This window comes from Bubalus kerabau, chromosome 11 (assembly GCF_029407905.1).
Source record: "Bubalus kerabau isolate K-KA32 ecotype Philippines breed swamp buffalo chromosome 11, PCC_UOA_SB_1v2, whole genome shotgun sequence".
Classification (NCBI taxonomy): Eukaryota; Metazoa; Chordata; class Mammalia; order Artiodactyla; family Bovidae; genus Bubalus; species Bubalus kerabau.
The window spans coordinates 75405298-75427276 of NC_073634.1; the positions used below are offsets into that span (position 1 = coordinate 75405298).

The following is a 21979-nucleotide window of genomic DNA, read 5'->3' on the forward strand; positions in this document are numbered from 1 at the left end:
TGGGGAAATAGAGAAAAAGAGGGCAAAGGATTGTTGGAGGAAAACCTCTGGAATCCCCAGCCAGAGAAGCTCAGTCATTGAAAACCCACAGACTGCCAGTTGGAAGCTGGCTCTGGGAAGATTTATTTGCTCTGCGACTCTGCCAAGTGAGATGCCAGGTCACAGGTGGAGCCCTCCCGCAACCCGGATCAGCCCAGGGAGAAGGGTAGCCCGATGCCAGGCTGGCCGCAGAGGAGAAGGCAACAGGAGCCAGTGACGCCAGCCTGGGGAGGGGTGTGAGCCGGTGCCTGCTGCCACAGGGCACTCATACAATGCCATCAAAACCCTGCAGACCGCACTTCTTGCCGGCCACCTGGCAGCCGAACCTCAGTGCCTCCTGCATGCTCTTCCCTGGAGAGGGACAAGTGGCCAGGTCAGCCGAGTCTTCGGGGCAGGGGTAGGCCCCAGCCCTGTGCCTCCTGCTGGGGTACTCACCCTGGGACAGGCTGAAGATGACCGCCGCGTTGAAGGTGTCTCCGGCCCCCAGAGTGTCCACCACGCGGGGCGGTGGGAAAGCGTCGGAGTGGAGCAGCCGTCCATCAGGCCCCAGCGCGTCGGCGCCCTCCTCCGCCCAGGCACAGACCAGCGTTGCCCTGCGACACCCTCCTCTCAGCGAGCTGTTAGCCAAGCCCTGGCCCCAGCCTTGTCCCCCTCCCAGGGCAGACCCTGGATGCCAGGCTCCCTCACTGCTCACACCCGCACCGGGGCGCAGCCTGGCTTCTGCGAGCTTGCTCACCCCTTCCTCACGCGGCTATACAGGCCCCTCAGGGCCTCCTTTGCCGACCGGAACCCGAAGTGCTTGGCCACATCTTTGCTGACAAACACCTGTGGGCAGTGGAAGAGAGGCTGATGGTTATCTGAGCTCTAGCCCCAGCTGCCCCATACCACCAGCCGCCTGGCATTGATATTATAACGCTGCTCCTCCAACATGGCCGCCTAAGCCCTCAGGTAGTGCCCCGCTGTACCTCACGAAGGGTTTTCTCACTCGCTCAAGACATGCTGGAAAGCAGCCATGTAAGCTGTGACACAAACGTCCCAGCCTATTGTTCTAAGATCAACGAATCTCCTCACAATTGAAAACCCAGGGTGGGTCTTGAGCGCCATCTTGGGGTGCAGTCTACCATAAGCGGGTTAAATCACAGCTCTCAGGAGGGTTTTGGTTTTGTTTGGCTTTCCTCATACAACTATGCCCTCTAAGTCTGATTTCTTCATCTTTAAAACAAAGGGCTGGGGGGTTCTAGAGCTTTCTTAACACCAGCTACGCATTAGAATCACCAAGGAGTTTTATTAAAAAATACTTCAGGCTCCACCTCTATCAACCAAATTGAAAAAAAAAATATGAAGGTGGGGTTCAGGCATCCACATTTTTTTAATGTGTAGCCAAGAGCCCAACCTGTTTCACTATGGTGCTAGGATTATCACCCAGATTCCATTTATGTTCCAAGCTTATATGGGCAAGTCCCCTTCCCACCCTCCCTCACCCCCTAGTGGCTCCCACCCCATAGTTGGAGGGCACCTTGGAGAATGGTGCCATCCTGTCATTTGACAAGAGGAAAAGACAGGAGGCCCATTGAGGAGAGGCTGGCCCTGTGGCTGGCTGTCCTGGCCTTGTCCAATCCCTCTGGACATACCCATGAGCCCCCTGGGGTGGAGAAATTCTACTTCTTGGCTACTGTGGAGGTCTGTGCAAGAGCCCAAAGCACAGACCTCTGTCTCTTTGCTTTGCCCCCACCTGCCAACATCACCATGTGTGAAAGGCAGGACAAGGAAATACTCAGACTCCATTTAAGAACCAAATTAAGCTGGATGTGGCTGGGAGCTGGGGGGAGTGTGTGGGGTGGGGGGTGGGTGCTGCAGGGGACACTTACCACATCTCCATAACCAAACAGCTGGTACAGCTCCTCACGCGGCTTCTCCACCTCCACAGACACCTGGATCTTGCTTTCTGGAGGCTGCCTGGCATTGTGCTGTTCTATCCGCTGTAGCATCTTCACCTGCTCTGATGCATTCCGGCCCTGGAGCAGAGCAGGGCAGGGCAGGAAGCTCAGGACCAGCCGGGCTCATTCTTCCCTTCCCGCTGGAACTATTGGTGGTGGGGGGAGAGGAGCCAGGGCTGCTGAGCGGGAACTCATCCTAAGTCTCAGAATTCCATTGCTGTTATGGACCTTGGAGACCTTATCAACCAGCCCTCCCATTTCACAGATAAGAAGACTAAAGAATAAAAGAGACTTTCCTGGGACTTCCCTGGCAGTCTAGTGGTTAAGACTTAGCACCCCCAATGCAAGGGGCATGGGTTCAATCCCTAGTCAGGGAACTAAGGTCCCATATGCTACACAGTGTGACCAAAAAAAGAGACAGACTTTCCTAAGGACTACAATAAATTAAATGACAAAGCTAGGACTAGAACTCAGGACTTCTCAAGATCTCCTTCCATCTAGACTCTAAAAGTTCTCTTGGAATGAAGACTCTAGTTTCCTTTATTTGGGAGCTGGGTTGGGGCCTCTCATTCCTGCCTTCCCCAGAGTTAATAGATCAGGTCTCCCACAGCCTGGCTCCTGCTGTGGGAGAGGAGGTGGGGCAGCCTGTAACACAGAAAGCACCAGACTTTGCCTAGAGCCAGCCTCCTGCTTCTGGTGCCTATATCCTGCTGTGTGATCTTGAGTACATCACTGAATCTTTCTGGGCCTCAGTTACCCACTTGAAAACATAAATGAGGACACAGAGGGGATGGGTTGGGCAGTGCTGGGCTCATTTATCTCTAAGGAACTCGGTGGTTCGAAAACCAAGGAGGCAGAACATGCGGAGGGGCTGGAAGGTTGAGGCCCTCAATACACAGGTAGGGCAGGGCTTGCCTCAATGTGGATCCACTTGAACTGGGTCAGCTCAACTTTCTCAAAGTCTTTAGCGGACACATCTGGCAGGTTCCTGAGTCACAGAACAGAGAAGGCGCAAGGTGAAGTCAGCCAGAGCCAGGATCTCTAACTCATTGCTAGGGCCCCTATGCCTGGCACTGCCTGCAGCATGGCAGGAAGCTGGATCTACAGCACATGCTTCTGAGGCTCAGCCCTACCCTGTTCCAGGCTAAACTTGAGACCACTCCTTACTCCACTGAGCTCCATCCAGACAGGGGATTGGAGGCAGTTTCCTAGGGTGCCCCTTCCTGTGTTTGAGGCTGTGATATTATCTAAAGGCAAATTCATCCACTGCATGTGTCAAGTAAGCGGCCAATCCCACATGCTTTGGAGATCACATCTCCCAAAATGCTCTAAGAGCACCAGGGACTACAATTCCCAGAATTCCTCTTGCCAGCAGCCCACACAGCTCCCAGCATGCAGTGTCCCGGGAAACTACAAAGGCGACCGCCATTCTTCCCAGAGCTCGGGTCTGGTTCTACTCACTTCTGGCTGCCCCAGCAGTGTCAGCACCACTGTCCTGAGTTTGGCAGCTCCATGTTATGATCCTGAGATCAAGGTTGGTGATTGAGGATAAATTGATTTTTGGCTGACTTAGGTGTGGAAACCTGGGAAGGGTCTGCCTTGATCTTCCTTAGCCAGAGACCTACACACAGCCAGTGGCCTCCCCTCCCTGTTCTGCACTGAATCCTCCCTCGATTTAACTAGCTGCCTAACTGTCCCTTCTGAGGTGCTTCCCCATTGGTAAACGGGGCTGACCCCTAGCCTAACAGGCCTGCTGCAGCTAGAGATAATGTGTGTGGTTATGCCTGGACCGAGGCCAGTAGGCAATAGACAGTTCTCCTTGGAGCTTCTCTCCCTCCCTTCCTGTGAACAGCCATATTGTGTCCCTGATCAAAGTTGCTACAGAGTGTTGCTCAATGGGCAGATGACCAAGCATTGCCCAATATGAAGATTGCCTCTAGGATGTATGCCTACCCACTCATTCGTTGGGACACAAAGAGCCCAGGGCCACTGGTTACAAATCTTGTCCTAGAATGACTGCCCCTCCCCCAGGCCCAGTGGTTATGCTGGGCAGTAGGGTCAGCCGGAACCCCAGGGCAGTTGGGCTTGGGCCATCTCAGCCCTAACAGAGTACCTGGCACACACACACTAGGTTCTCAGGAAACTAAACCTCTGAGATTTTTCAGGAGGGAATCTGGGAGAGATAAGTCTCTCCCTGGCAGCCTGTGACCCTAAAATGACCCCCCCGCCACCAGGTAAGCAAATCATCAGATGGCCCTTATCTGCTGACCCAATGTCCCTCTTCCCTCTTTCAGCAATGGCTGTGGATGGTATGTGGCATTTGGTCTAGCCTTATTATGCTGGACCCTTGGGAGTGGCTCATCTTTTTTGAATACCCAAACCCCAGCTCCTGGTGCCATGCTGCAGGCTGGCAACCCTGGAAACTCCAGTGTGCCCCCTTCAGGGATCAAGATGGTTTGAATCACATCTCCCATCCCCCTGCCCTCAGAACGACTTACCCCACCCCCACACCCAGGCTTCTGATTGGCTAATTATGGAGGAATCACATCATAAATTATGTTTTGTATAGGTCTGCCTGCTTCTCCTTGGTGTTGACCAAGGCTAAGTCACCAGGCAGAGCAAAGCTCACCCCTTCCCACCTCACTTGTCCCCTAATTGAAAACAATTCAAAAATCACTGAACAGTATGGCATAGGGACAATTTCTGGTACAAAGAGGGAGGCCACGAAAGGCAGGCAACTGGGATGCCTGCATGGCAAGTGAGGAGGCTGATTGGTGGGCTATGGCGGGCCAGGCCAGGGGGCCTTACGTGTCGTAGAGTACAATGGTACGGGAGCCATTGGAGTTGTTGATGATGCAACAAGAGCACGGGGTCTCCCCTCTGCTCTGCCAGGCCACCTGAGACACGTCCACGCCCCGCTGCCTGAAGTCAGCCACCAGGAAGCTTGGTGGGGGGGAGCCCGAGCCAAGGGAAGGGCAAGGAGACACAGATTAGAGACTCCAAGTAGCCCGGGCCTTCCAGACCTTCCAGTGGGGAGCGGCACTTCCACTGGGGAGCACACAGGCCTTGGAGAGGAGGGTCCTGCTCTGGGGGCTGAGTGATGGTGGCGGCAGCAGCTGGCAGGGTGCAGACAGGTGTACAAACCTGTAGGCATGTAGGATGGTGCGGCTACCGCTGGCCTCGCTGATGATGACTGTGGAGATGGGGACGGAGCCCGTGGTCTGAAAGACCATGTAGCGGAGGTCCACAGAATAGCGGCGAAGGTCGTCCAGGACAAAACTGCCAGGGCGGAGTAACCCGGGGAGGTGCAGTTCGGCGGGGGGTTGGGGATTAGAGGGTAGGTGATGGGACCACGGGGGGCCCTGGGGTGCAAGTGGAGAGGCTAGGAAGGGACTGGGGTTCGTCACAGGTTTAGGGGGGCAGGAGAGGTGGGAGAGCATGGCCAGAGCTCAGGGAGGAAAACCCTCACGGACATTCTTTTAGATCCTGACTGACCCTGGCCTTCAGTCTGATTCAAGCAGGAAAGATTTCGCTAGATGGGGTGGATTTTGGGACTGAGGATATGTACCCTGTTTGAACCAAGCAGGTGAGGGCACTGTGGCCTGCACCATGCAAGACAAGGCAGTATTAATAATTACAAGGTGATACTTTGTCCCCCAGAATTCCAATTAAGCTATTTCAAATCCTAAAAGATGATGCTGTGAAAGTGCTGCACTCAATATGCCAGGAAATCTGGAAAACTCAGCAGTGGCCACAGGACTGGAAAAGGTCAGTTTTCATTCCCATCCCAAAGAAAGGCAATGCCAAAGAATGCTCAAACTACCACATGATTGCACTCATCTCACATGGTAGCAAAGTAATGCTCAAAATTCTCCAAGCCAGGCTTCAACGGTATGTGAACCGTGAAATTCCAGATGTTTAAGCTGAATTTAGAAAAGGCAGAGGAACCAGAAGTCAAATTGCCAATATCCACTGGATCATGGAAAAAGCAAAAGAGTTCCAGAAAAACATCTATTTCTGCTTTATTGACTATGCCAAAGCCTTTGACTGTGTGGATCAAAATAAACTGTGGAAAATTCTGAAAGAGATGGGAATACCAGACCACCTGACCTGCCTCTTGAGAAATCTGTATGCAGGTCAGGAAGCAACAGTTAGAACTGGACATGGAACAACAGACTGGTTCCAAACAGGAAAAGGACTATGTCAAGGCTGTATATTGTCACCCTACTTATTTAACTGATATGCAGAGTACATCATGAGAAACGCTGGACTGGAAGAAACACAAGCTGGAATCAAGATTGCCAGAAGGAATATCAGTAACCTCAGATACACAGATGACACCACACTTACGGCAGAAAGTGAAGAACTCTTGATGAAAGTGAAAGAGGAGGAGAGTGAAAAAGTTGGCTTAAAACTCAACATTCAGAAAACAAAGATCATGGCATCCAGTCCCATCACTTTATGGCAAATAGACAGGAAACAATGGAAACAGTGAGAGACTTTATTTTTGGGGGCACCAAAATCACTGCAGATGGTGACTGCAGCCATGAAATGAAGAGACACTTGCTCCTTGGAAGAAAAGCTATGACCAACCTGCTGCTGCTACTGCTGCTAAGTCGCTTCAGTCGTGTCCGACTCTGTGCGACCCCAGAGACGGCAGCCCACCAGGATCCCCCGTCCCTGGGATTCTCTAGGCAAGAACACTGGAGTGGGTTGCCATTTCCTTCTCCAGTGCATGAAAGTGAAAAGTGAAAGTGAAGTCACTCAGCCATGTCCGACTCTTAGCGACCCCATGGACTGTAGCCCACCAGGCTCCTCCATCCATGGGATTTTCCAGGCAAGAGTACTGGAGTGGGGTGCCATTGCCTTCTCCTATGACCAACCTAGACAGCATATTAAAAAGCAGAGACATTACTTTATCAACAAAGGACTGTCTAGTCAAAGCTATGGTTTTTCCAGTAGTCATGTATGATGTGAGAGTTGGACTATAAAGAAAGCTGAGTGCCAAAGAATGGATGCTTTTGAACTATGGTGTTGGAGAAGACTCTTTCGAGTCCCTTGGACTTCAAGGAGATCCAACCAGTCCATCCTAAAGGAAATCAGTCCTGAATATTCACTGGAAGGACTGATGCTGAAGCTAAAACTCCAATACTTTGGCCACATGATGTGAAGAACCAACTCATTTGAAAAGACCCTGATGCTGGGAAAGATTGAAGGTGGGAGGATAAGGGGACGACAGAGGATGAGATGGTTGGATGGCATCACCAACACAATGGACATGAGCTTGAGTAGGCTCCAGGGGTTGGTGATAGAGAGGAAGGCCTGGCATGCTTCAGTCCGTGGGTCACAAAGAGTCAGACACGACTGAGCAACTGAACTGAACTTTGTCCCCCAGTTCCCTCTGCCTGCCCATCCCCCGGTACTCCTCTCTTGGAAGTCCTTCCTGTCCTCATGTGATTCCTCTCATTCCACACCTGCCTTCATGATGCCCAGCCAGGAGGTGGTGCTGCCTTGGCGGGGGCCGGGGGGCCCACTCACTGCCCTCGCCTTCCACGATGGTGAGCCCACCCAGTGCCTGAGGCCCCTCAGTATGGGTCCAGAACTCCTGCTCAGAATCCCCTCTGATCAGAATGAGTTGTGGGGGCAGTCCCTCAGGAAGACTGCACCAGCAAAACAAGGAGACCACCCCGCCCCTCCCAGCTCTTTGGAAATGCAGAGTCCTGTCACCAGGAGCCGGCAACTACACCCAGTGGTGCAGCCACCATCCTGGCCTTTCTCACTATGACTGGACCCCACTTTCAGCAACACCCAAGCTGGAAAATACAGATTGGTATAAAGGTACCACATCAGGGCATCATTCTTTGTCTTACACCTTAAGGATCCTTTAAACAGTAGCTTTCCCACGTGGCTTAGATGGTAAAGAATCTGCCTGCAAAGCAGGAGACCCAGGTTTGATCCCTGGGTGGGGAAGATCCCCTGGAGAAGGGCATGGCAACTCACTCCAGTATTCTTGCCTGGAGAGTCCCATGGACAGAGGAGCCTGGGGGACTACCATCTCTGGGGTTGCAGAGTTGAATGTGACTGAGTGACTGACACTTTTCTACTGCATGGATGGAAAATTGGATTTGGTTTGCCACATACCTTTTAGTCCCCACAGTGCCAGGGACACGGGAGGTGCTCACGCGGTGTTTGCTGAGCATGTGGGGAGAATTTGGAATGGCACACTTAACAGCATGACTGCTACTCAAAGTTGAGCCCGCCATCCAGAGCAAGAGGGCTGGTCTCGCTCTAGCTGGGAGGAAAGGCAGCTGCTGAAAAGGGTTGGCAAGTGAGCAGCTGTTGGCTCTGGGTCCCTCTGTCCCACCCCAGAGGGCAGGCTCTAGCCCCAATATTTGCTCCATGCCGGTTCCTAGGGAAGGGAACCTGGCTGCAACTTGGGGCTGGGCTCTAACAGCGTTCAAAGGGCTGTGCTTTCCAGGCCAACAACCTGGCAGCCTGCCCCTGTGCCCACAGTGGGCAAAGTGTGGGCCTCACCTCCTGATAAGTGCTTGCTGAGTTGGCTGTGCCAGGGGTCAAAGAGCTCTTGGGTCCCTGCAGCAGCCAACACAGAGCAAGTGCATGGGCCACTATGGGTGGCAGCCTTCTGGCCAATGGAAGCATGGGTCTGGGCCCATTTTTAGCACGTGGCATCGGGGTGTCCTTGGGCAGGAAGCTCTCGCTGCTTCAGTGAACATCAGGGACACAAACACTGGCCCTGCCCCCTCAGTTAAGAAAGAAACTGTGGGCCTGGACCCTGGGACCACGGATGCAGGACGTCCTGGAGGGAGGGTGGGTACAGCACATCCCTAACCGCCTTTTGCCACAAGCACAGGCCGGACAAGGGACATGAGAAGGGCAAAGTCATATCCACCACAGAGAGTCTGTTGGAAGCAAGGAAGGAGAAGGTGGGAAGCTGAAGCAGGCTCCAGGGAGTGGCCAAGGAAACAGCCTGTGAAAATGAAACCTTGACAAGAGCAACATTAATGACTGAGTAGCAGATAAGCCACACCAGGGAAAGTTTGGGATGCTGGTCCTCCACTCCCCACCGCCCCCCGCACCACCACCCATTTCTGGAGGTCACAAACCATTTCTCAGAGACTGTCCAAGGCTGTCCAAAACTAGCCAAGGCTTCCTTCTGCCCCCACCCTGAGGGCCACCCTTCCCTGCTCCCACCACTCACTCAGCAACGTGGCCCGGGGCCAGCGAGCCCATGAAGGCACAGGGGACTCCAAGCAGGGAGAGGACAGTGCAGGAGTTGGATGCATTGCCTCCACGTTGCCATCTCTGGGACAAGCACCTGCAAAACACAAGGAGGGTCCCTGCAGCTCCAGCAGACTGAGCCCTGGGTAGGGCCCCCAGAATGAAAAAGCCAGGAGGTCCCCTTCAGAAAGCATCCGGGCCAGCCTGAGGCTCAGCGAAGGGAAGAGGCTCAGGTGAGGACCAGATCTTTTCCCCAGCCACAGTGATTAATATCTGTCTCCCACTATTCTTATGGCATCAGGAAGGCACTCCCTCGGTGTCATCACAGTTTGAGGGTTCCACTGACTCGAGGTTACCTCCTCCTCTGTAACAGTGACCCAGTTCCCCACCTTCCCCCTCCTCCCATCAAGCCTCCTCCTGGAGAGCTGCCTCTTCCCAAAGGTGGCAAATCTACTGCTTTTCCTATCTCAGGAGAGGCCATTTCAGTAATAATTTAGACTAAAATGATTAAGACAAGAAGCAAACCTGGACACTGATCATTTAAGAAGGTGGGGTGGGGGGTTGCGTGGTAACTTTTACTTGTCAAAAGTTAAAAAGACTGTTGAGTGAAGACAAGTGTTTCTCCATCTTTGTTTTTCTTTTTTTCAGCTTTATTGCGATGCTATTGACATATAACATTCTGTACGTTTAAGGTGAAGAGAGGGATGATTTGATACATGTATATACTGTGAAATGATCACTACAGTAAGGTTAGTTAACCATCCCTTCCAGCGCATAGTTGCCTTTTATTTCCCTTTGTTTTTCTCCATCTTTACTGAAAATCTAGCAAAAGGAAACGAAGTCAGGATACACCTGATGGGCTGTCATCATCAACAAAAATGATAACTCACACATATACAGTCAAAGCACTGGAATGATTTTTCATTTGTGTTCCAATAATACTGTGAGGTAAACAGGGCAGGCTGTTATTTCTATTCTTCCAGTTTCAAAAAGGATAACAATAATAACTGCGGTAGCTTACCATAAGGGGAACAAGCACCAAAGAACCACTAATTAAGAGAAATAAATGAAGTAGAATTTTTAGACTAAGGTATATTTGTTCACAAAACTTAACACTGAAGTTCCCTTTAGCCTTTGGAAAAGGGGGCCATGATCCCATGAGAAAAGGATACTAATCTGTAAAGGATCCAACATTTCTCAAGCTATGAGCTTTAGAGAAATTTTCATGCTGCGAAGAGAGAAGAAGCCTGGAGGGACTGGACTTGCTCAGAATCACACCAGCAGTTAAGGACAATGCTGATACCAGAATGCAGGTCTCCTGACCCCAAACCACTCCAAATGCTTTGTATTTTTAACTGGGTCCCAGCCTGAGGAGGTTTCAGAGAAAGGGGCTATAGCTTTATTCTGTGGAAACCCTTCAAAGTCACACGGACGCCCAACTTTCTGTGCAGAAGCACTCTGCTGAGCATGAAGATGCTTTCTGGAAGGCCCTTTAGGCTTGGACTCTGAGAGGCTAGGCCATTCCTCAGGGCTCTGGCCGAGTTCCAGGTAGCACCTCCTGAGAGTTCTCCGCTGCCCAGGGAGAGAGCCTGGGACAGGAGGGGCTGAGACGCTAGGAAGGCCTGGGTTCCCACTCAGGTCTGCCCATCTGGGAGGCACAACAGAGTCCAGGAGCCGGACTGGGTGGGATGGGCGCATGGGAGAGAGGCCCTGAAGACAAGCAAACTGCTCCACAAAGGAGCAGAACCATGGGTCTGGGGGATGGGGAGGCACCCCCTGAAGGGCAGGGGGCGTGGAGGACATGGGAAGGGTCTCTTCAGAGAGGCACCTCGCTTAGTGCCCACCTTTGGAACCGGCCCCCATCAGGGGGGACTAGTAGGCTCTGGTCCCAGCCTCCTGACAAGCAAGCTCAAAGGGACTGGGACTCAGCTCTAGTGGAGCAGGCACTCTAGGTTCCCCTGAGGTCCCCCACAGTTCGTGGAGAACCTGTAGCCCTAGAATTCACTGTTCTCCTGAAAGTAAGCCTATCTCTCACTGTGTACCAAGTCCTGGGGCCGACTTGACCTTGGCAGGTGGGTGAGGTCCATATAGCAGCACACCCTTGTGCCCAGCCCCCACTGTGCCTTCACCCTTTGCCGGGGGCTCTAACGTCTGGCAAACAAAGCAGCCCAAAGCAAAGGGTCACCTCCATGAGATGGGCAGCAGCAAAGGAACAGGGAGCACCTGAGAGGGTAGAGGGCTGGAGACCTAGAATTAGGACACGTGAGTTTTACTACTGTTATGCCACTCATTAGCTATGTGGCCCCTTACAAAAACTGTCTCATTTCTCCAAATCCTTAGCTTCCTCATCTATAAAGACAGAACAGGACTGATCCTTACATGTTTCCCATGGGCTGCTGTGAGGAAAGCATGTAATAATGCCTGTGATAGTGCTGTATGGATCCAAGGCCTGAAGAACTCCCGGCGCTCTCCCTCAGTGAGCCTCATGGTTACTGGCACTGTAGCGTCTTCCCAAGCTCAGTCTTGAACTCGCCTTTTATCCAGTTCTTGGCTCTGACAACTGACAGCCAAGAAGCAATTCTTCTCTGTATTCTAAGCACTAGACTACCCCAAGAGAAAGTCACAGATTCCACTGCACTGGAGTGTCTTGGGATGATGTGTAATGGTGCAGTTCTTATCAAGAGTAAATATAGGAACCAACAAATGACTCTTCAACTTCCACCAGACAACCAAGAAGGATGTTTTCCACTATGTTGTTCACTGAGTACTGTAAAAAGGACTTCTGGTAAACTCCTTTTGGAATTCAGCACAAGGAAAAAGTCTGTATGGCTTATGAACCAGCTGGACCATAACTCATAGCATCTCCAAATTTGCCTGCAGCGCCAGCAAGCCCTGAGATACAATGAAGCTCAAAGACCATGGTTTTCAATGTTTTTGAACAGTCTAACTGCACATACTTCTTATTGTAAGCTACCTCGAAAACACTTTCAAAGAAACAGATGAGATCTATAAGTGGTAAATAAATTAGAAGTAAATGCTGGTGATAGGCACGTGCACAGGTCTTGTTAAAATGGAAGGCACTGCTTTTGCACCTTCCTAGCTGTGCGCCCTTCAGTTAAGTCACTGTGTCTCTCAGGGTCTCTACTTGCTTAGTCTACTTGGTAAAATGGGGATAATGATGTCTGACAGGTCCCAGGGTTGGAAATGGGAAGTGGAGAACACAATGCTATCCAAAGCCTGGAGCTTAATACTAAAGGCCTCAATTCTTTCCCCAGGTCCCGGGCGGAGGGCATGAGGCACGGGCTCCCAAGGCAACTCTCACAGCCTCGCTGCGGGGCCCCGGCTTCGCATCCCTGCAGTCTTGGCCGCATGGCACAACGCGGGGCTGCAGCGGCCCCTGGGGTCACCAAGGGGCCCGGGCGCCCCTACCTGCTGTCCGTGTCCTCCTCTGGGTATTTGTCCATCACATTGATGATGTCCAGCACCACTAGCCCCACGCACAGAATCTGTTTCTCTTCCATGAAGCTGCTCCCGGAGCTTTCTGCCTGGCTGACGGGGTTCCTCCCTGGTTCTGCCTCCTATCAGGGTGAATGGTGTCCCGGCTCCCAGAGTCTGGCTCCTCCTCCGCGTTCGGAACTCCTCCTCCAGGGAGCCTCCGGCGGCGGCGAGGGGTGCCGTGGGGTGCAGGGGACGGAGCCGGGCCCTTGCTCCCCACGACCACCCACTCCAGAGGACCTGGGAGCGCAGACCCCAAGGTCTCGGTACCCGGCCTCTCCTTGGCAATCTGCGTGGCCCAGGAGATGGCTACGTCTTCCACTTCTTGCCCTCAGTTTCCTCACTTGTCAGACGGACTCGGAGCTGATGCAAAGCTCTCTAAAGCGTAGCTAGGCAACCTCTTGAACGCCAAGAGAAAGTACAGCAGAAAAGCATCCCGTGCGCCGCCCGCTCCCGCACCAGCCAATCTCCAGACTCCAGGCCCGCGGGGTTGAGTCGGGCCTCGCAGCTGCGGCCTGACCCGCAAGCATCCCCAGCCGCGGCTCGCGCTGTCCCGGCTGCCCCGCCCCGCCCCCGAGGTCGGGCCAATCCCAGGTCGAGGCCTCGCCTCTGCCGCGGAGCAGCCGGGGCACGCAAGGTGGGCCGCGGCAGTCACGTGACGGGAGACCCCGCCCAGCGGCGCCGAGGTCGCGGGTCCCGGCGCCCTCTGGCGGACTCGGGCGGAAAGGGCGTGATCAGGAGGAGGGCCTGGCTGGGGCTCTAAGCTGAGGAGTTGCTTCGCGCTCGCGCGTCCAGAGCAGGTGCCGGCAGAGCTCCTCCCGCCGGAGCTGAGGGCGCGAATCTGATCGGGGGCTCCCTCACCCCGTCCCCTGTGTACTCCTGTCGACCCATGAACACATAGTAGAGCAGACGGCTTGTTTAGTTTTTGTTTGTTTGTTTGTTTTTTTAGAAAAACCAAGTGTCTTTATTCCTGAATAGTTTAGTATGGCGGTGGGGGCCGGATTCCCCTCGCGAGAGCCCTGGAGCCGAGGGACTCGGCCTGGAGGCCACTTGGGGGAGCAGAGGGTGCCAAGATGGGCCCCTCCGCAGTCCGGGTCCTGCAGGGACGGCGATCAGGCCAACGGTCTGGACGAGGGGACCCCAGAGTCCCCGACCCGGTGCACTCCAACCATGGGGAGGACGCCGCTTGGCTCGGGGCGCCTCTGCTGCGGCTCCCCGGGGGTCGGCACCGCGTCCCAGGCGCGACCCCGAGGAGCCCGCCCCCTGGCTGGCTGTTTGGCCGCGTAGACACTTCGAGCGGGTGGGACCCGATCCCCCCAGCTTCCCCACCCCGCCGTCTACGCCTGTTCGAGCTCCAGGTCTCCGTAGAGCAGGGCTCCGCTGAAAATGGTGAGCGGTTCCTCCGAGTGCGCCAGCTGCCCCATGACCAGGTCGATGCAGACCGTGTCTCCGACCTGCAGCGGCAGGATGAGGCTGAACACACCTAGGGCTCCTGGGCTGGGCTGGCTCTCGGCCACCGGCTTATTCTCCAGGCCCTCGGGCTCGTAGCCACCGGAGTCTATGCGAGCCACGCCCAGGTTGGAGCGGGACAGCACGGCCTCCACCTTCTCGTGCCGATGCCCCGTGAGCACCGCGCTCAGCAAGTAGCGCCCGGCCAGTGGCGCCGTGAACACGCCTGGGGACAAGAGTGACAGTGAGGAGGGGGACAGGTGGCAGGGGCCGGGAAGGCGTCCGGGAGCCCTTCCAGAACTGTACTACGGAGGGACCCTCTGGGTCTTTTCTACCTCTCTTCTACCAGGACCTGAGCTCCACAGATGGCAGGGAAGTCTGTGTTTTTGTTCATTTCCGCATCCCCAGCACTTGAGGAGTGCCTGGGCAATAGCAGGTCCCCAGAAAGAGCTGTGGAAGGATAGGCTCCTTCCCCTCCCCAACCACCCCTCAATCCAAGTTGTGGTGAGAAGGGATAAATGAAGGAGAGAACAGGGTCTCCCCAAACCAGAGAATGAAAGGATCCAGCTTGTCTGAAAGGGCAAGAATGGGGACATGTCACGACACAGCCTCCCTGATCCCCCCAGTGCCCAGCTCCCCGCTTCCAGGCTCACCAGTCTCTGGATCATAGTAGCCCCCATCGTTGAGCAGGACTCTGTCGAAGGGCACCGTGCCTGGTTCAGACCGGGGCAAGCTCAGGGCAGCTGAAAAGGCTACCCGGGGCATGGAGGCTGCTGGTGCCCCCTCGGGTCCTGGGGGTGGGGGGAGGGTGTCAGAGTGGATGCTCAGTGCAGCCCCCTTCTACTCCTCGGTCTCCACCCCACCCAGGGCTGCCTGAGGCCCTCCATCCTCCAAATCCTGGTTCGGGTCCCCTCCCTCCAGCGCTAAATGAGGGGAACTTACCCTGTTCACCTTGGGGACCTGTGGGGAGAGAAAAGGAAGCAGTGAGAACTAGGGCAGCTCTCGCTGAGTCACTCAGCAAACACCTGCTTTCCCACTGTGCCAGGTGCTATGCAGTCCCCCAAAGCAGAAATGGGGAGACAGATGGGATCTATTCTCGTCAACCTTGTAGGCTCAGCCACAGCCTTCAACACAGCAGGGAGGCCACCCACAGTCAACTGGCCGGCACGCTGACTATCCTATCTCCTAGTTACTTTCCTAGTCAATGAAAGCCACGTAGGAGCCCCAGTTCCTCACCCTTTTCCCTCTTCTCTGTTAAGTTCAGAGTAGAATGTCAAGCCCAGGGCTGCCAAGGGGGGTGGCAGCCATGGCTGCAGCAAGGATCTCAGCCCGCTCACCTGGTGGCCCCATGGGCCCCTTTTGTCCATCCTTGCCTGGAGGTCCTGGAGGCCCAGCGGGGCCAGGGGGTCCCTGTATCCCAGGAGGCCCTGGTGGCCCAGCCTCACCTGCAGGCCCTACGGTGACAAAACTGGGTTGAAGGGGAGCCATAAAAATGAGTTTCCAAAAGACAAGGAAGGTGGTGGATCCAGGGACAGGGTGATGGGCCCCCTTGCGGCCCACGCTGGGTACCTAGGTGGCAGAGCAGCACCCCACCTCCACCCACAGGCCTGTCTGAGCCATCAAGGAGGGTGGGGAGCTGGGACCTTGGGTCATCTCTTGTGGACAAGCCAAGCCCTGGGACAGCGGTGGGTATGCAAATCATGCAGAGCAGGGCAAAGAGCAAGTAAATGAGGTTAAGGCTAGGTTGTTGTAGGGTCAGGGGAGGAGAAAGAAAAGACTTGAAAAAGGTCCTCCCCCCGCTTCCCGCAGTGCCTCCTCTTGCCCGCTCACCGGTGAGGTCCTTCAGGCTGAACTGGTGAAGCTGGTCCTCCAGCAGCAGCAGGGAGCTATTAAGGGCACCCAGCCGCTTGCCCAGGCCAGCCTGCCCCTCCAGCAGCTTCTCCAGCAAGGCTGCCTGTGTCTGGCTGGTGCTGTTGGTTTCCCGTAGCCCAGCCCAGAGCCCAGCCACATGCCTGGAAAGGCCTTCACGCAGGCCCTGCAGTCCCCCGGCCACTGTGTCCAGCCGCTCACAGACTCCCTCCAGGCGGCCCAATCGCCCCTCTAGGCTGGGGCACTGGCCGGCCTGTGCCTGTCCCTCCTCCAGGCCTCGGAAGCGCTCCTCACTCTCTGTGGCATGCTCTGTGGCCTCCTGTTGCAGTCTATTGATCTCAGAGATGATGCGGTCCTTGGTGGCTCCCAGGTCAGCCAGATCAGCACCCTGGCCCTCCACGGTGGTCTGCAGCTCATGCAGCGAGTCATTGAGGGAGCTGAAGGTGAGAATGACCTCAGAGAGCTCTCCTTGCAGGGCCTGGAGGGCTGAGCCTGAGCTGCCCCCAAACACACTGAAGCCATCCAGCGGCCCACGACTCGGTCCCCCAACCCCAGGGCCGGCCCCAGGGCCCCGGGGGGGTAACAGCGGGCAGGAGCAGCGCTCCACACCATCCCGCAGGCGGCCGAGTTCCTCTTGTACACCTCCGCAGGCGCCACAACCCTCCTCCCCACGGGCCTGCAGCAGCCCCTCCAGTTGGCCCAGCCGTGCAGCTGTGAGATTCAGCTGCAGTGCGAACTCTGCAGCTGTCTCGCCCAGCGCATCGACGCGACCATGGAGCAGGCCCACCGCCCCTTGCAGTTGCTCCAGCACGGCCTGCTGGGCCTCCCCAGATGCTCCCAGCTTGTGCAGGTCTGAGCCCACCAGCCTCAGCTGCCCCTCACTGTCCAGCACCCTGCGCTCCAAGGCACTGAGGGTCTCCCTGACCTGGGAGTCCTGCTCCCCAGGGGCCCCAGAGCAGAGCTGCCCACATGCCTGCACTGCCCCTGCCACCTGCTCTTCCAGCTGATTCAGCCGCCCCCCTAGCTCCCCGCTCACATTGGTCAGCCGCCCCTCCAGCTTCTCTAGTTTTCCCCGGGCAGCAGGCAGCCAGTGGCCCAGCCCCCCAGGACGCCCCGGCCAGCCCTCCTCCTGTTCCTCCGAGGGGCCCAAGGTAGAGTTGAATCGGTCCTCCAGGCGGGACAGGCGGGATGCTAAGCTGGTGTAGCCTGGCGGGTGGCCCCCCTGCCCAGATGCTCCTCCCAGGTGGGTGCCTCGCCGCCCGCTCAGCACTGTCACCGAGCCAGCCACAACATCCAGCCTCCGCTCCAGCTCGGCCAGTCGCCGGCCCAGCTCTGGAGGGCAGCATTCCTGAGGGGCCCAGCGGCCCAGGGCCTGCCCCGTGAGGTGACGCTGCCGCTCCTCCACGGAGGCCAGCAGCTTCTCCAGCGCTCGCAGCCGCTCCCTGTCTTGCTGCTGCTGTCGTCGAAAGCCATCCAGCCCCGCCAGGCACACGGAGCATGACTCCTGCAGCCGCTGCTCCAGCTCCCGCAGCAGCTCCTCACTGTGGCCAGGAGGGGCCGGGGTGGGATCCGGAGCCCTGCTGCTGCCGCCACCGCTGTGATGGTTGTTCAGATGGCCCAGCTCCTGGTCATGGGTGGAGACGCGGTTGTCCAGGAGTTGCAGCTGCTGCTGGATCTCATTGAGGGTTTCGTGCACACCCGGGCGGGCCGCTGCATCTGCCGGCTGTTGCCTCCCATTAAAGGCCGTCTCCACAGCCCTCTGGACATCTTCGGTCAGGCGCCCGCTCAGTCCCTGCAGGACACCCCGAAGGCCCTGAAGCTCCTTTGTCAGGCTCTGCACCTGCTCTTCCAGCTGCTGGACCTTCTCGGACTCCCCAGGACCTGGCAGAGAAGGGGAGGGATAAGGCTGAGGGGCTGGACCACAGAGTTCAGTGCCTACCTCCTAGGGACCTTCTCTCCCCAGCTCCAGCGAAAGGGCAGAGTCCCAGCTGATTTGGCCATTCCTTAGCTGGGTGACTTGGGCAAGAAAAGATGGAAGGAAAGAGAAAGCAAAACAAAACCCCAAAAAAGAAAAGATGGAGAGAAACTCCATTCACTGAATGCCTCTAAGTCAAATATTCACCATGGCTCCTTCCCCTTTACAACAACTGCATTGCACAAATACGATTGTGTGTTTTAGTCGCTCAGTCATGTCTAACTCTTTGTGACCCCATGGACTGTAGCTCGCCAGGCTACTCTGTGCATGGGATTCTCCAGGCAAGAATACTGGAGTGGGTTGCCATTTCTTCCTCCTCATTCCTTCCTTCCCAAACCAGGAATCAAACCCAGGTCTCCCTCATTGCAGGCAGATTCTTTACCATCTGAGCCACCAGGGAAGCCCATTAGCTCTTCCCATTTGATAGACTGGGAGATAGAGGACCAGAGAGGTTAATTAACTGGGCCATGGATTACAAGTTTAATATGGTTCTATCATCCGGAATGCCTTCTAACTTTATGGAAACTGTTTCTGCAGCTGAAAAAAAGGAACTGACAATACATCGCTTCCGCAGGGTGAGTGAAATGTGAATGTGGGAGGCCCCTCTTCACATCACCACAGGGACAAACACAAATCTGAGGCAAGCTGCAGGGGATCTGGCTGGGTGTTGGAAGAGTCAGCCAGCAGTTCCTGTTTCCATAATTACAGCACGGCTATCTCCCTGGCAGGCAACACAACACATCTGCAGTGCTGGGTAACGGGGACTGCTGCATTCCGGGACCTGCAGTCTCTAGAGGCCACTGGGGCGCCTGGGACCTGTAGTCAGCTGCAGTGCATGCTAGGACTTGTAGTCCCAAGTGTCTATCCCCTTGGACCAAGCTTGTCCAAGGAATTCCCCCTTCCTCCCGCAGCTGTTCCCAACTAGGAAGTATCTTGGCCACACGTGGGCGTGTGCGAGCACATTCTCTTTCTCTGCCTTCCTTTTCTCTGGGTCTCACTCAATCTCTCTTCTCTCTCACACACACATACACACAACCCACACACAGACATTCTCTCTGTCTCTTGCTCTCAAATGTGGAAAGGAACCTTAGGGATCTCATTAACTATCTTCTGTTCTGCGCACTCCTCCACCCCCCAGCCCCCAGCCCTAACCTGGAGCAGGGGTCTCCCCGTAGCAGCCTGGCCCCATGCTTTTCCCCAGCATTGTCCCCATTCTTCTCCCCAGCAACTCCCATACTCACCTTCCCCTCCCAGCCCACTCAGGTGGCTGCCCGCACTGGAGCCGGAGAGGTTGGGGCGGGCGGGCTGGGGCCGGGGCCGCGGGGTGGTGGGTGCAGGGCCCAGCGCCGGGGCAGGGCCCTCTGCACAGTCATCGCCCCCGTACCCCTGGCAGCACCTCCATTCCATATCTGTCACCGTTTTGTAGGCCACACGGTAGCGAGGGCGGAGGAAACTGCGGTACCTGGGAGAGGCAGAGGGAGGCCCCTTACTCCTCCTGCAGTCAGTGATGCTGGCCCCTGTCCTCAGAGATGGGCCGCTGTTCGTGGGCTAGGTCTGTCCCTCAGGCTGGGTCCCCCTTACTGGCCAGCATGTGGCCTTGCTCAGTTGACAGTTGTCAGCCGGTTGGCCAAAGGCCAAATCCCTATTCTTCCTCCCCTTGTCCTGTGCTGGAGCTTTGAACTCCTCTCCTTGAATGTGGCCAGGCCCAGAAGATGCATTCCCAAGGCTGGCAGGGTGGTCCAAGTCAGTTTGCCCTCAGTATCCAACCAGCCAAAGAGTTGCCTCAGCATCTCAAATGGCTCTCAACGGAGACCCTGGTCCTGCCCCTGGCTACCTGCTTTGTACAAATCCCCCAGGTTGGTGGCCCTAGCCCAGGCCCCACCAAGTACCCATCCTCACATGATGCTGCGGGAACACTGGGGCTGGCCCCAGCCACAGGGCTGGTAGTCGGGCTTGATGAAGGTCTCCACTCCATCCTCAAGGACACAGCTCACTGTCCGGGTCACCACATAGGCACACCAGTTCCTGCAGGGACAACCCCACCTGGGTCTCAGAGCCAGAGACACACATTCCGTGGGGAGGCCTAGGGGCTACCAGAGGGGCCGAGGGAGGGTCACAAGATGAAGGGCCTCTGGGGACCAGGGGGAGCTAGGGCTTTGGCAGGGACAGCTCCTCACCCCACCCCACCCCCCACGCCTTCCCGTGTAGTAGGAGGCAATAAAGACTTTTCAAGATGGGAACAGGAGGCCCAGAAGGCAAAACCACAACTACGGGGATGTTGATCTTCATGGCTGGGGCGCCTGGGGAGCGTCTGAATTCACGCATTCATTCATGTCCCTTTCTGTCTCAACCCCCAGCTTGGTGTGGCCTGCGTGAGCTCGCTGGCCAGGTTCCCTGGTGATCCCCTGGCTTCTCCTCACCCCTCAGGGGAGTGGTCGGAGCAGGCAGGGGTCCAGCTCAGGGTCAAGGAGAGAATAAGCCATTGATGAGCCCTGCCCACCCTGGGGCTTTCAGTTCTACACTCTTGGCTCCCCTCCTCCCCCCACCAGCCTCCAGTCCATGTCCGCTGGAGAAAGGAAAGGAGCAGAGAAGTGGCGTGGGAAGCGTGGGTTACTGCATGGGGCTGAGGGGGCCCTAGCATGGGATGAGAGGTCTGCCGAGACTCCCAGGCTGGTGTGGGCTGGCAGTGACAGGAAGGCCTAGCCCGTGGCTCTCAGGATAGTTTCCCTGGGCACCTAACGTGGAAGTGATTCCCCCTGAGGTTAGATGGGGTAGGGGGGGGGGGTACCTATCTACTCCACGGGGCCCTGAAGGAAGGCGGGCATGCAAAGAGCCACCTGGTGGCTGGGTTTCCTCTTCCCCCTTCCTTTGCCCTAGTGTGGACAGCCCAGAAGAACGTACCCGGGGCAGGGGCCAGGACACCCACCCTCCCACCTACCTCCAGCCTTGGGCTGTGACCCAGACTCCTACCTGTGGCGGCTGGCAGGTCGGGGGGCACTCTGGGCCTGGGTGCCCCCAGAGCTGAGGGCCCCGCCACTCCCAGTGTAGAGGCTGTAGCCGCGAGGAGGGTAGCTTGCTGCCCCCACGGCGGTGGCTAGCAGGCAGCAGAGGTAGCAGCTCCAGAGGGTTCCGGGGGCCATGGTGGGGGCGCTCCGCGGCGGCCCTCAGAGGCACATCCTGGCCTGACCACTGGCGCCTCTGCCTGGAGCGAGGGGTGGGGGGGATGCCGCTGCTCTGAGGGACAGCAGGTCCTGTCCCCAGCTTCCTGCCGGCAGCCCCCAGCCACACGCCTCCTTCTTGGCTGCCTGGCCTGACCTCTCTCCCCCTCCTCTTTCCTCCTCAGGCTCCTGTCTGTCCCTCCTTCGATTCCTTCCGCTCTCCTCTTCTCCACTTCTGAGGGGAGTTTGTTCTCTGTGCCCCCCCTACACACACCCTGGCCTCCTGCGCCTGGTCCCTGGCTCTCTCAGATGCTGCCTCCTGGGCCTCCACCCCCTCGCTCCATCTGGCCCTCCTCTGGTCTCTGCTGTCGGTTTTCCCCAGTGACCAGATCCTGGGGGTGACAGGGCTTTGCCCCTGTGGCTGCTCAGAGGCGCAAGAGTGGCTGTGGGGCGGGCCCTGGCCTCCCGCCTCTCTCTCCCTCACTCCCCTCCCTTCCCCCCCTGTCTGGCTGGCGGTCCAGCCTCCCCCTTCCTCCCCCCACCTCTCCAACCATCGTGCGCCACATCTGCTTCTTGTTAACTCCGGGAAAGAGAGAGAAAAAAAAAAGGAAAAACAGAGAAATGTGGAGTTGCCGCCGGGCTTGGGGCCAGCCTCTCAGACAGGCCACATGGAGCAGAGCCGGGGCCAGAGCTGGGGAGGAGGCCCAGGGCTGGTCACTTAGACAGGGAACGGGAGCTGGAACCACAGCTCTCCTGGGGCCAGGGCAGGGCCCCCCCTAGGAGAGGAGCCCTAGGAGAGGTGGAGAGGAGAGCCGTAA

General features: G+C 56.4%; 2 protein-coding genes across 6 annotated transcripts; both read right to left on the reverse strand.

Moving 5' to 3' along the window:
- Positions 1–252: 252 nt before the first annotated feature.
- KHK (ketohexokinase) lies at positions 253–12777 on the reverse strand. 5 transcript variants are annotated; one of them, XM_055540707.1, is made up of 9 exons: positions 12645–12777; positions 9196–9312; positions 5121–5255; positions 4785–4919; positions 2892–2964; positions 1908–2054; positions 776–864; positions 475–632; positions 253–390 (listed from the first exon to the last, which is right to left on the reverse strand). In XM_055540707.1, the coding sequence occupies exons 1-9, from the start codon at positions 12734–12736 to the stop codon at positions 305–307; spliced, it is 1032 nt and encodes a 343-aa protein (XP_055396682.1). In that variant the 5' UTR covers positions 12737–12777; the 3' UTR covers positions 253–304. The 5 variants fall into 5 exon arrangements, with proteins under 5 accessions (XP_055396682.1, XP_055396683.1, XP_055396685.1 ...); XM_055540708.1 differs by lacking the exon at positions 12645–12777 and adding an exon at positions 11595–11683; XM_055540710.1 differs by lacking the exon at positions 5121–5255.
- Positions 12778–12917: 140 nt separating this feature from the next.
- On the reverse strand, positions 12918–21613 carry EMILIN1 (elastin microfibril interfacer 1). Its single transcript, XM_055540706.1, has 9 exons — positions 21436–21613; positions 20974–21205; positions 19903–20028; positions 19245–19465; positions 15990–17909; positions 15497–15613; positions 15102–15119; positions 14813–14950; positions 12918–14385 (listed from the first exon to the last, which is right to left on the reverse strand). Exons 2-9 carry the CDS (start codon positions 21141–21143, stop codon positions 14048–14050), a joined length of 3048 nt encoding a protein of 1015 aa, XP_055396681.1. The 5' UTR covers positions 21144–21205; positions 21436–21613; the 3' UTR covers positions 12918–14047.
- Positions 21614–21979: the final 366 nt, after the last annotated feature.